The following is a 13,898-nucleotide window of genomic DNA, read 5'->3' as shown; positions in this document are numbered from 1 at the left end:
GTGGACAAAGAACTGGCTGGATGGCTGCACATAAGGAGACCAGTAACGACTGGTGTCCCTCAGGGATCAGTGTTGAGACTGATCTTGTTCAACATCTTTGTCGGTGACATGGACAGTGGGATTGAGTGCGCTCTCAGCAAGTTTGCCAACGACACCAAGCTGTGTGACTCGGTTGATACACTGGAGGGGAGGGATGCCATCCAGAGGGACCATGACACGCTTGGGAGGTGGGCTGATGCCAACCTCATGAAGTTTAACCAAGACAAGAGCAAGGGGGCAATCCCAGGCACAGCTACAGGTTGGGCAGAGAAGAGATTCAGAGCAGTCCTGCAGAGAAGGACTTGGGGGTGTTGGTTCATGAGAAGCTGAACATGAGCCAGCATTGTGTGCTTGCAGCCCAGAAAGCCAACCATATCCTGGGCTGCATCAAAAGAAGTGTGACCAGGAGGTCAAAGGAGGTGATCCTGCCCCTCTACTCTGCTCTTGTGAGGCCTCACTTGGAGTATTGTGTACAGTTCTGGTGGCCTCAACATAAAAAGGACATGGAGCTGTCAGAACAGGTCCAGAGGAGGGCCATAAGGATGATAAGGGGGCTGGAGCACCTCCCATATGAAGACAGGCTGAGAAAGTTGGGGCTGTTCAGCCTGGAGAAGAGAAGGCTGCATGGAGACTTCATAGCAGCCTTCTAGTATCTGAAGGTGGCCTACAAGAATGCTGGGGAGGGAATTCTTCATTAGGGACTGTAGTGATTGGACAAGGGGTAATGGCTTCAAACTTAAGCAAGGGAAGTTCAGATAGATATAACGAAGTTAGATATAAGGAAGTTAGATATAAAGAAGAAGTTCTTCACAGTGAGGGTGGTGAGGCACTGAAATGGGTTGCCCAAGGAAGCTGTGAATGCCCCATCACTGGCAGTGTTCAAGGCCAGGTTGGACAGAGCCTTGGGCTACATGGCTTTGTGCAAGGTGTCCCTGCCCATGGCAGGGGGGTTGGAACTAGATGATCTTAAGGTCCTTTCCAACCCTAATTATTCTATGATTCTTGAGTGACTTGAGCTACCATGAACCAGCCCATCATGAATCCCACAGTAATGGAGGTTTTGGAGGCCATACCCCACTTGAGCAGGATACAGTGAAGAAGCTGGGAGGATACACAAGTAATCTTTCTTTTTCATAGACACCTGAAGACTTGCTACCCTAGACTTTGAATCCAGGCTCATGCAATTTCATCTCAACATCCTGAACTGACATTTTAATATACAGATAGCCAGATGTACTGGCTTTTCACCCTGATCCTGCCCAAACAGATGATTTTATTAACTTGGTTGTGGTGGATTGGCCTCAGCTAGCAGCCAAACTCCCCACCCAGTTGGCTTGCTCACTCCCCACCCTCCCCCCTCCAGTGGAACGGGGGAGAAAATAGGAAGAAAAAGAGCAAGTTCTTGGGTTAAGACAGAGAAATTATCCACCAATTACTGTTGTAGGTAGAACAGACTCAACTTCAGGGAATTTAATTTATTACCAATTAAAATATTTGAGTATTGATTTGGGTATTGAGAAACAAAAACTGGAAAAAAAAAGAAAAAGAAAGAAGAAAGAAACAAACAAAAGAAACAAATGTCAAAACACTTAGGGAAAACACCTTTCTGTCCCCCTTTCCCAGGCTCAACTACACTCCAAATTTGTATCACTGCAGCTGACACTCAGTCCATTCAGCAAGGCCATGAGCATGCAAAGGCAGGAGGGTACGGGGAGCTGCAGCCAGTACATAATTCTGCCACATCTTCCTTCTCATGCTTCCACCCCAGGTCCTGAGCCGTCCGTGGGCTGCAGGGAGTATCTGCTCTGCCATGAAGCACCTCCATCTTCTCCTTTCAGTGTGGTGTTCTCTCTACTGTTTGGCACTTTTTGTTCCTTCCTCCTCTCTCTCCCCTCCATTTTTGTCCTTCCTTAAACATGTTTTCCCAGAGGTGCCATCATCTTAGCTGATAGGCTCATCTGTGTCCTGTGGTGAGTCCACTGTGGAGTCAGCTTGAAATATCTGTCTGCCACAGGACAGCCCCTGCAGCCTCCCACTGCCAATACCTTGCCACCTACACCCAATATAATGGCCCAGTAACAGTATCTGCTATGCAGATCAAATAGGAACAGTCTTGGACTAGATGGTCATTGTAGGTCCCTTCCAACTGAAATATTCTATTCTCTTCTATTCATAATACTGTCTTCCTGCAAAGCCTTCCCACAGTCAGGAAGCCCACACTGCAACAGTTCTAGACCAAACAGATTTTATTTTCTGGTTTCTGTCTGTGGATTCATTATGAAGACAGCAGAGTATTTCTTTGCTGCTCCGTAATAGGTTCAATAGCTTCTAACCTGGCTGTTAAATCCCTTACCTGTGCCTGCAATTGCAGTAGCAGTGCATTTTTATGCATTTTTTACATAAAGAATATAACTATATTTATTTCTGACTATCTGTATCACAAGGAAAGCATCTCAGGTTCAGGTGTGTAACTTTCTTCCCCTACAAACTGGCAGGAGAGGCTCAGATTCTAGAGAATGACTTTCTGAAGGCCAAAAGGTCTCCATGTAATGCTAATCCCTGGAAGACATCTCTGCCAGTCAGCCTGCACTATCAGCTCCTGAAAGAAGCCAAAATGTCTTTAGGAAGAAATATTCTCTGTGTCTTTATGGAACATGAGAAATTTAAACAAGGAAGTCTAGACACTGTGAGCATTGTTCAGGATCTGGATTTAAATACCACAGTATTTGCCAGTGATCTTGCAATCACCCTTTGTCATGGTCCATTTGGATCTCTCAAACTTTATTTAACTAATTCTTTTCTTTTGTGCATAAGTGCATGGATTAAGAATTACAGGTTATAAATTATGAAACTTTATAAGTGGAATAAGTAAATAAGTGAATTCACATGATAGGCCAGTCTGAGCAAAGGGGATTGAGCCCTGCCATGTTTGTTTGTCGTATTTCTTAACAGGCTCATGAAATAATGGTTGTTTCACAGAGTACATTGTCCTGTATATTTGAGAGATCCAAATGGACCATGACACCCTTAACATGAGACAGAAGTTAAAGTAGGAATAAATAAAGGACTCACGCAATCCAAATATTGGCATTGCAGCTATTATTTCTGTACAACTGTCACTGAACCTAAGAGAAATATGAGTATCTACCTTGCAGGAAGCAGCTCAGCAGGCATTTTCTCAACTGGTTGGTTATTTTGTTCTTGCCTCTATCAACTCAGCAGGATGCTGGTAAACGACCATGTTTTGGGTCTAGCTCTTAAGAAAAATCTTAGTCTTATTTGCATCTTTCTGAAGAGGATCTCAGTTTAGGAACATACTTGTCTCCTAGAGCACTCAGAAATTTTCTCTGGGGTTCTACTTCCATTCAAATTTACTCTCTCTCTGAGGTTTCCTTTGGAATAGAACTTAGGCATATAGTTGCTTTTAACACTCTTTATGAAGTACTAATACCTTGTTTGAAAATGTGCCCTGGCATGTATAAGTGGAGGTCACATTCTGTCCAGCAGTGCAACACAAGGCATCAGTGCCTGTGCTGGCACTGACCCAGTAGGCTTTCATTCTGTCTTAATCAGGGAGTTGGTGTTCATGCCTCAGTATCAAACCTTTCTACACTCACAAAGCAATTTGTATATTAACTTGGTCTTGGTGATTGTACAGGAAGGTCTAGTGGCTCTTAACTACAAGTAGATACAATGATAACTGATCACTTCAGGATGGCAGTAGGTTAAGGGGTGAATGGTCCCAAACTTTGGGATCACATACCTTTTAGATCACATACCTTTAAAGAAATTTGCTGCAAAGCCTGCTTTATTGATGGTTGCATCAGATGCAAACTTCATCCATACTTTATTTGAACTGGATTTGATATCTTCTGGCTTCTCGTAGCCACAGAAGTGACCAATCAGTGGGCTGTATTCAGTTAGGCCATCTCGGATCTCCAGGTAGTCATAAGAACATGCATCGTGCCATTCAATCTGCAATGGGAAAAGGATATGACTGTAGCTCACTAGCATGAGTGCTCTGAGTCAGGCTAGCTACCCAGTTTGACTTTGGCCAGAGATCAGCTTCCAAACAAGCATCCCAAACAACTGGTCACAACTATGTACTTGCCTCATGGCTGCCATTGAGCTCTCCTGCAGTTGAAACTGCATTCAAGCCTGAGCATATCTCAGTTCTAGTGCTATTTTCATGGCTTCCTTCTGGTGAAACCTGGTCCCTGAGTATCTACAAGCTGCGTTTCCATGAGAAGCTGTAAGGAACAGAGCAGTACAACTACAAACAGAAAGGTTCAAGAAACAGCTGTGGGGTCACAGCTAAGAAGTAGTGGTGTCAGCTCTTTCCAGGACAAGTACAGTACATGTACACAAGCCACAAGAGTGGGATAGATGGGATTTATGCACCAACCTGGATCCTGGTCATTCCTATCTGTGACTTACACATCAGTGGTCAGAAAGAGATCACTGGACACCTAGCTAAAAGTGTAAGACATTTTATTATCAGTAGGAGAAAACCTTTTCTGAAATCTTCAAAGCCTGTCTGCCAGCTGAGAACATGATGTTTCTTTGGAAATTCACAAACTCCTGCAATCTGCCAAGCCTTAGCAACACCAAGAGTTTTTTGCCTGGATTGTGACCATAAATAACAGTTTTTGAAAAATAATCATATTTAAAACTTGGCTTCAAGATCTCTGAGCAGACTTCTGGTGAGAAGAAATTATGTTCTGAAGTATTCAAAAGAATTTAAAAAAAAATAAATTATTTCTTCTTCATTTTAAAGGATCTACAGAGGCAAAATAATATCTACAATATAATATAAAATTACATTTCTCACCTCAAAGGCTTGGAATGTGATTCCTATGTGAAAACCCTCAGAAACTGTGATCTTCCAGATGCACTCTTTGGAAGGTCTGTAGTCATCTGGGTAATTGGGCGATTGGATCTGGCCTGCATCTTTGTGAATTTCTCCACCACAAATAGCTTCATAAAAAACAAATAGCAAAACCACAAGATTGCAGGTTTTTCATTAGGTGAAGCCTGCTCCATACATCGTCTTCTTCCTTATTAAAATCTGTATCATTACTCTGTTACACAAAGGTGGCATTCAGGTCATAGAAGTTTTTCTTTTTCCAAATCTAACATTTTGTTGTAGTGACAGTGTCTCGTGTCTTGCTGTGCCAAGAAGGACAACCTCCGTAGAAGGTGAACTCACTGGATCAGAGAATTTTTATGAATTTGTGCGTTTCACACTCGTGGTCACCTTCATAACTGCTTAAAACCTGGTACCAGCAATAAGGACCAAGAAAAATTGGCAAAAACCCCAAACAAAACTCAGGTGCAAATCTAATCCAGCCACAAGATGGCAATATTAGCAAGCATGAGTTGAGCTGTTCACCAGAAGACCGTCAGGCTGACTGCTGTGTATGAAAAATCAAGGTTGCTAAATGTAAGAATGAGTAAGTTTAAAGACAAGAACAGAAAGTTTAATGATAATCTAGTTTAATACAAAAGTAGCAGAAACCTCAAAGGCAATAGCAGTTCAGCATAAGTGTCAGCAAGACTGTAACAAATGAAAGTAAGATCACAGGTTAAAAAATCCTGTGTTACCCCATGATGCACGACACACGTCTACAGAAGGCATACGGATGTTTTGACTGTATTTAAAATCAAGCGAAGAAAAAGCACTGACAGTAAGTACAAGAGAGATGGCACTGCAATGACACCTGCCAGACAACCACCATATTCACCCTTGGAGTCTCCCCACAACATTGTATTCATGCATGGGTCTCAATATACTGTCCTGGAAATTGCTTGCATTGGTGACATTGCCTTGGTTTTGCCTGGTAAGCTGCTAATGCTTAACTGTGACCTAGTGAAAAGCACTGATTCACTAGTGCAGTGATAACTTCTTTCCTAGAGAATCAGTACTAAGGCATCACCAAATAGCTGAACTCAAAATTCAGCTGCAGAGCACAACATAGACTGAAGTTTGAATTCATATACTCAGATCTACAAGTGGCGCTAGAGAGAACCTCTGAGTGACCCTTTAGAGAACTGTCTCCCCCGCAACAGAAAGAAGACTAGAAGAGCAGAGAACTGACCATTGAAATTTTTTTTTTTTTTTTTTTTTTTTTAACCAGCCATAAAACTGTCAGCCAGCAAACAGTATATTCTCTACCCACTGCAGTAGCTCACACTGGAATTCAGCTGAGCATCAAAGTATACCGGAAGAGCATTACTGTAAAATGGAAAGAACATCTGCTGATAGAGCCTCAGAAGACAATAATGATGACAAATTCAGGGCTGCCAGCACTGCTGTAGGGCAAAACCACCAGCATCTTCCCATCTTGAATCTCATGAAAGGAACAGGCCAACTGAACTATGAGGACACTTTCACTACATTAACTGTCATTTAGTATCCACTAATTTTCCCATCATGTGGCTACATCCTTTTGCCTCTTTCCTCCCATTTATTGGAAACTTTAGGGCCAAGACCTGGAGGAATCCAAATCCAAAAATCATTCCTTAGCCACAGAGCTCTCAGCAAAGTTCACATGTACAAGCATTTATTTACATGCATTCTAAGTAAAGCAGAGCACAGAGAAACAAAGTGCTCATCCACACTTTTGTTTTTTTGTATGTGAGTGAGAAAAGTTCAAAAGAAAAAGAGGAACTAACAGTAATGCAGAGAGGTTTTGGACAAAAATTGATAAAAGTTAAACATTTAAGGACAATCCCTACTGAAAATAAAAATTACCCTTGTTGCCAAGACACAGAAGTCACAACAGAGGGAAGAAACAAGCCATTGCCAGAGTTTGCACTGGAGGTTGATAGGGATGAAGGAAGATTTTTGGAAACTCTCCAATTTCAGCAAATAAATAATGGAGAGAGGTGCTGATAATCTCACTACCTGCTGCTCTGACATGAGGAGGCTGAGTTAAGAAAAGAATTATGCAATGGACTGTCACTGTTTTTGTGGTACAAGCTGGCTTCCACCAGTCATACTCTGTGCTTGCTCTCAGGCTTAGCCATAGATTTCATACCTTTCCAATTGGAAGTTTATTGCGGGAAAGGGTTACATAAAAAGCCAGAGTCTTGAAGAATTCGGAAAATGTGAAGAGTTGGAGGAAAGTTTCACTGCTAGATGCACATTCTGCTTTCATTTGCTCTCCTCAAAAGTCAAGTGAAGCAAGTATAGCTCATATTTACTAAGCCTTTAGGGGTCATTTACTAATCAACAGGAAATACAGAAAATTATCAAGAGAAAAGAAAGTTTGCATAGTGACTTTGGCATGTAGCCAAGGTAATTTTTTTCTTTCAATACCGTTTAACAATATGAAGCACAATGCCATGTTAACATGCATGACGAAGAACAGAGAAGTTGCTTCCTCAAAACATTCCTCACCTTGCTTTTTTTTTCTTTTTCTTCTAAAGTTGGAGCAGGTATCACTGGGGAATAACCCGCTGTAAGAATTAATCTGACAAGACCACCAACACAATAACCCAAAATAAATCAGTCTATTAGAGACACACTAGTTTGATCACTTCTAGTTCCAACAAACTACCATAAAAGGGGTGTTACAAACCACACGGTTCAGGCAACAGCTGCTTCTCAGGAGAGATGTAAAAAAACCCATAATCAGGCAAGCTACTTCTGTCTCTCGGGCAACAATTCCTGTAGAAATCAGATATTTCTCCTGTGAAACAGATTTGTTAGCCCCACACTGTTGTGAAATCCTCCTATGCTTTACTTGCACTTCTCCAACAGTCCCATGTTTTCTTCACTTCTCTCTGTTAGTATCATTATTCATGAGTATATTGGACACTTGGGCACTCGGCTTCCAGTGTCATGCTTGTTCCTGTGGCTGCAGAAAAAAGATGATGCGATGTGGATACCAATATGGTGAACCTCAATACTGTGGACAACACTGGTACTTCTAAGAAAATGCCTGTTGCCCAGAGAACCATACAGGCTTTTAATACATTTTAGAGCCAATAGTGCAAAAAAAATAAGCATATACGGAGAAGGGATGTTACTGATTTGCTACTGACTTTGGTAATATTGCTCCACTGAAGTGGTTTCAGCATCCCATGCCATGCAAGTTTCCAAAGTACCTAGGCTGCTAAAGTATCTGACATGCTAATTTCTAATCTTCTGTAAGAAAAACATACAAGGAAGAAGCCAAAGAACAATCTTTGCATTTGAGAAAAAACAAAGCAAAACCAGAAAGACTTAAAAAATTAAAAAAAAACCCCAACAAACAAACCCCCACCCACCACAAAATCCATAACAAAATAAGCTGCATTAAGTGATATAAAATGCATGATCCAAACCAGAATTTTGCCTACTAAATTACTGGAAGAAATCCTGCTACTCCCAGCACTGCTGCTTGCAGGGGCTGGTTACGGCAAACAGAATGTGGTGTATGAACAGAAGCTATAGCTCCATGCTGCCATCCTGTTGTCCCCCCCAAAAATGTGATGATCTCATTGGAAGATCCATGTCTTTTCTGCTGAAGCAGCCTGCAAAATCTGCCAATTCCCTTAAAGGCAAGAGTGAGGGCTGCATCTAACCATGCGGTGACACAGAACTCCTGCTGATCCCATAACCCCCTGAATCTTGTTCTGGCTGCTCCATGCAATGCAACAGACTTCTAGCTAAGGGCTGTACCTTCATAGACCACAAAGAAGCCTTTGCCCAGGATGTTACTGCTGCTCCGGAACTCGATCCACAGCCTGCTATCCGTGGAAATTACTGGTTCAGGGATCTTGTCACCACAAAATCTACCTAGAAGGCAGGAAAGAGATGATCAACATCTCCTAGCTGAGGGCAGCACAGCATAGCAGGCACCTGTGGCTCCAGGAAGCAAAGAGGCTGTGGTTAAAGGAGCTGTGCTTGTGTAAAACACCCTTTCACTCCCACCACTTGTGCTTTTAAATGAGTTTCTGTTCCCATCCCCCCCAATTAATTCATATCCTCTTCAATTATTAATTTAATAAAAGTTTTCTTCAGGTGTCAGCAGAATCCAGTAGTCATAGATGCAGTGTCTATTGCTCTGGTAAATTCAAAAGAGCTCTTTTTTATGACCACAAAATTGGACAAATGAGCTGCAAGGGTGGGAAACTATCCCTTGTCCTTCTAGAGATGTGACATTAGGAAACATCTTTTCCACCTGCTAGACCCTAGAAATTCCTTCAGCAGTTTGCACCTAACAGAAAATTGTCCAAGTCAAACCAAAGGCAAGATGTGGCCATGCTGTTGAGAAAACACTGTCCTCTGCTCTCACCTCTTCCCAGTTAAGCCTCTGCAGTCATTCAAACTCTTTCAAGAGAGACCAAGAGCCTTTTTGCTCCATGGTTCACCCAGATCTGAGCTCTCTAGCAGGCACCAGCACTGGTAAATACCCAAATCCTGCCAACAAGAATGAGTCCTGAAAAAGAACAGCTACAGATGTCCCAAACAACCTTAACAACTCTGATTTGGTGCTCCTTTACCTGTTTGTCCTGGGTTCAGCTGTAACAGTTCCAGACAGAAGCTCTTCACAGAAACAGAGCAAGAACCAAGTGAGAGGACTCAGGGCAAATGTGGTTCTTCGCATCAGCTGACACCAGCAGGGCTATATACTGAATTCAACACGGCCTTAGCACCCTGTCCAACTGAATCCCCAGTGGGAATTTGACAGAGGCAGAGAGCAGCTTGCCAGGCTGAATTCAGTCAGGACAGCAGAGATAGGGATCCTGGCATTGCAACACCAGGCAAAGGCTTACCTCCACTGGGCAAAAAACCTGCTTAATGCCTTCCCTTTAAGACAGTGCCTTAGTTCCCATTAGCAGGTTGCACTGGTGTTTCCCTACCCTGAAATAAGGTGTCAGGTCAAGGCTTGTTGGCTGGCAGGTCACAAAGGCTATGACCTTCAGGGATGCAAGAGCTATTCCTCTGTGGCAGGCCACACGTGAGTTGCAAACTTTGTTTCTCTTCAACAGCAGTTTCACCACCAACTTTTTTCTCTTATGGAGTCACCCATCCAAATACTACCTTGGATCCTAGCTTTACTTGGCTACCCAGTTCTAAGCCCCTAAATCCCCAAGCTGCCCAGCGCTGTTGGGGCAGAGCGACAGCCCTGCAGTGTAGCAATAGCATCTCCCATCTCCACTCCCAGAGGGCATACTAACAGAAAACATCAGCACTGCAAAGCTCCTTCCTCTAGGGTCACTGAGCAACTGCCTCCTGGATTTAGACTTGGAGTTTAACAAGGGTGTCAAGGAGAGGAAACACAGATGAGGAACGAGAATGAGCAGACTCCTCAGAGTGTGATAAAGGGCCCATTCATAAAAAGTTATACACCATTTAAAGGCTGGGTTTTCACACACTTCCCTGGGAAAGTATGTAGTGCACATGTATTTTTTTCTCTCTGCAAGAAGCCCGTGCTTTCACAATTCAAACTAATCCCCTCCCCACCCCCTGCTGAATTGCTGTCTGTTTGCCTCTTCCGAGCTAATTTCATGGGCTCAGCCCCTTGCGGGAGCTGTGGCCACTCATGCAGTGTCTCCTTCCAGATGGAAACACTTGCAGGTCCACCTGCACTGGGGGACAGGGAGGTGCTTGGCTTCTGAAATACCTTTAAATTACTCAGCAGAAAAAATAAATAACCAGCTAAGTCGCAGCTGCTGGAGCAATGTTACCTGACGCATGTACAGCAGAAAAGTGATACATGCTGCCAGCCCCAAAACAGGCAGGAAGCAGTAAAACCAACTTCCAACTCTGCACTGAAACTCAGGCCCATGGAAACTTCTGGAAAGCAGCATGACTTCAGCCTTAGCACCTCACCTGGTACCAGGGCTGGGATGCCCAGTGGGGCCAAGGAGAGCACCCAGACCTCCATAAACCTACTGATCCCACGCTGACTAGCCCACTCCTGTCCTGCAGCATGGGGTGTAGCACCTCTATCACAACTGGTGATGCTACGCAACCTGATCACTAATTTCCTTTCAGACAGAAGTGTCTGTTTGCAGTGCACTATTTTACATTTGAGAATAGGAGTAGAGTAGAGCCTTTGCACAGTTTGACATCCTAGGCATTGTCTAGCAAGTTCCCTGCTTAGAAGTACAGAGGCTCAAAGCACAGACTGCTTGTGTACTTGTAAACACAATACTTGAGAAATAATGACAGGAGCTTGGGCCAGGAGCTGTATGGCTGCTTCATTCTGACTGCCTGGCAGCTCTACCTTGGTCTTAGGAAAAAGCAATAATAAAACTCCAGAGACCACATTTTTAGTCCCAGCCATGCCCTCTCTGTCTCGCTTCTCAAGCTGCAAAAGGAAGAAATAAAGTGTCTGCTAACGAAGGTCTTGGAGCAGGCATCATTTGATGGGAATACAGCACACTGACATCTCTGGATGGAGACATTAACGGATAGCCAGTACACTGGCTTAACGGAAGCTCCTGTGAGGTAAAGAAAGGTTTGTTTCTGTTTGTTTTCCCCATCTACCACCCTAAGCATCAAGAAGAACACAAAAAATGCAATCAAAATGAAGCAACTACTCACCCAGTAACGGAGCCTTCCTCCAGTAGCCATCACGCACCTCCACATAATCATACCAGCAAAGGCGACTTTTAAATAGGTCCATTGATGTGAAGTTTAACATAATCTGAAAGGAGAGAGCACACACTTCTGTGGGAAGGGAGCTACTTTAAAGGGAAGACCCTACAGATTATGTGCTTGACCTCTGCTACAGTGCTGCCTAAGTGAGTACACAGGAAAAGACAGTTGGACAGCTTGCTGATTTTTTAATCAGCTTTCCTGAAAAAAGAAATGCTTCTCAAAGTATTTTAATGGAACCATGAAAGTATATGACAGCAGGCAGAACTTAACTATCCATTCTGTAATTCACAGTCACTGCTCCTCAGTTACTAAAATGACTAAAAAAGTCCAATTTGTGGGGTTTTGGTTTTGTTTTGGGTTTTTTTTCATAAAAAATTGAATCACTGGTTTTGATTAATGTGAACATCATAGAGAAGCACACTGACCCAAAACACAGATGTTTGGGGTCTCTACCCTTATATAAATGACACTTGTAAGAAATAGCTAATTTTGCTGACAAGTTTCCACATTCTGACAATTACACCCACACCATTGTTATGATGCAATTATGTTTGGTGGCTTTACTGAGCAGAGCTTAGCATTAAAACTTTATCCCTTTGGTCTCCTTCCTCTGTAACACGGATTACAGGCCTTGCTATGGGCTTATGGAAGTCACTGATGGGGTGCACTTCTGGCATTTTTCCTTGCAAGATTTGATGAATGTAGTAACTTATATCTGTAGTCTGCCACAGAAACATCATTAGATTAAAATAGATATTCTCTCCCAAAGCCCTGGCTGGATGTGCAGAGTGCAACTATGTCACTTATTTTGTTCACACTTTTACAGTTTTCTGACTTAAGACAGCAAATTTTTCTATGGTGTTTCTATGCAAATGAATACTACAAGCCCAGTATCTGTTCGAAGCTAATGCCTCAGTGCTATGCTGCTACTTTGTACCAAGTGCTGCATTTGATTAAACAGATAAGTTGAAGTATTTAATCTTTTGATCTGAACTTGGGTTTTTTTGTTTGTTGATTTTTGTTGGGGTTTTTGTTGTCAGTGGTTCAGTATTTAGATGCTGGGTCCTATCCGATAAAACTCTTCTTCAGAAGTTGAGAGACAAAGGGAGAATTTGTGGTAACATTTACACCACAAAACTCCCAGTGCCATAGTCTCAAGACCTGGGCAGTTCTTGGCAGCTCTGCCCCTGGTGAAGCTCTCCCTGCAGTGAAGGGCGGGAGCTCAGCACTGCATGGGACTGGGCTTGCGGGTGACAGAACCGTGTCCCAGAGCAAGACATCTGCTGCAAAATGAGTGAGCTCTGCTCTTCTTTGTTCAAGTCTGAGTCTTAAGAGCATCTCGAGGGTGGTCCTCAGCAAAGCCACTCTGCTGAGGAGCTCCCAAGCCAGGCTGTGCATTCTTGCAGGCTGGTACGGCATGAAAGGCCTGGAGGGCTGGCATTAGTGGATTAAGGAAAGATTTCATTTCCACAGGAAGATCAATAAAACAAAAGGAGCTGGGAAGAAAGTGTACAGGGTGGGTGACTGATGCGCAGCGGGGCTCAGTGTTTCAAGGCAGGGAGCGGGAGTCCCCTGACATGAACATTATGCCTGTGTGACAGGGGCAGGCCACTGATGTCAGTCACAGCTCCTCAGGCTCTCTTCAAGCCCTCAGCTTGCTGGCACATTTTATCCAACTCATCTGACTGTCACCTGGCTTTGAAAGGTGGGTGACAGGCAATGTCCATGCAGGGTTCAACCTGAAATTGAGAGGAAGGATCAGAGATCAATACACAGCCCAGACCTGTGAGGGGGCTGCACTCCAGCAGTACCTATTCTCTCCTCAGGACCATGTATTCCTGACTCCATCTCTGGGAAGACAGCAGTGGTGCTCAGGGTCCTTTCCAGGCTCCAACCCTGCACTCCAGGCACGTCGGAGATCTTTTGGCAATTGCTAATGCTGTCATCACAGGCAAAACCACATGCCAGGGAAGCACAGAGTACACCTTGTGCTGGTGTGGCACCTACCTTCTCCCCTGGGGTCACCGAGATCCTCCAGACACAGTGGGAATAGGACGGGTAGCCATTTGGAAAGCCAGGGGCTGAGAAATTCCCTGTTGAGTCCTGCAAAGTCTCCCCACAAGCTGCAGGAGGAAAAGAAAAAAACCCAGCAATGAGGAGTGACTCTCTGAAAGATATCAGGGGCTACCCAAATGTTTGCACGTGGTTGTGTGCCAGTTGGTGGCTAGTGCTCCAAGGATGTTCATTCATGGCACTGGCA

At 43.7% G+C, this 13,898-nt stretch overlaps 1 protein-coding gene across 1 annotated transcript in view; it reads right to left on the bottom strand.

Moving 5' to 3' along the window:
- Positions 1-3,818: 3,818 nt before the first annotated feature.
- Positions 3,819-13,898, bottom strand: part of LOC104407128 (tolloid-like protein 2) — a gene marked incomplete at both ends in the record, with an annotated part of 77,987 nt that continues 67,907 nt past the window's right edge. Inside the window, 5 exons of the mRNA XM_010016315.1 lie at positions 3,819-4,014; positions 4,871-5,016; positions 8,708-8,824; positions 11,582-11,684; positions 13,646-13,761. Of these exons, the coding sequence (XP_010014617.1) occupies positions 3,819-4,014; positions 4,871-5,016; positions 8,708-8,824; positions 11,582-11,684; positions 13,646-13,761 (678 nt within the window). The remainder of the gene's footprint in view (positions 4,015-4,870; positions 5,017-8,707; positions 8,825-11,581; positions 11,685-13,645; positions 13,762-13,898) is intronic.

The sequence above is a fragment of the Nestor notabilis genome, unplaced genomic scaffold (genome assembly GCF_000696875.1).
Source record: "Nestor notabilis isolate BGI_N333 unplaced genomic scaffold, ASM69687v1 scaffold6096, whole genome shotgun sequence".
Classification (NCBI taxonomy): Eukaryota; Metazoa; Chordata; class Aves; order Psittaciformes; family Psittacidae; genus Nestor; species Nestor notabilis.
The sequence above is the reverse complement of the archived record's forward strand: the minus strand, read 5'-3'. Positions and strand labels throughout refer to the sequence as shown.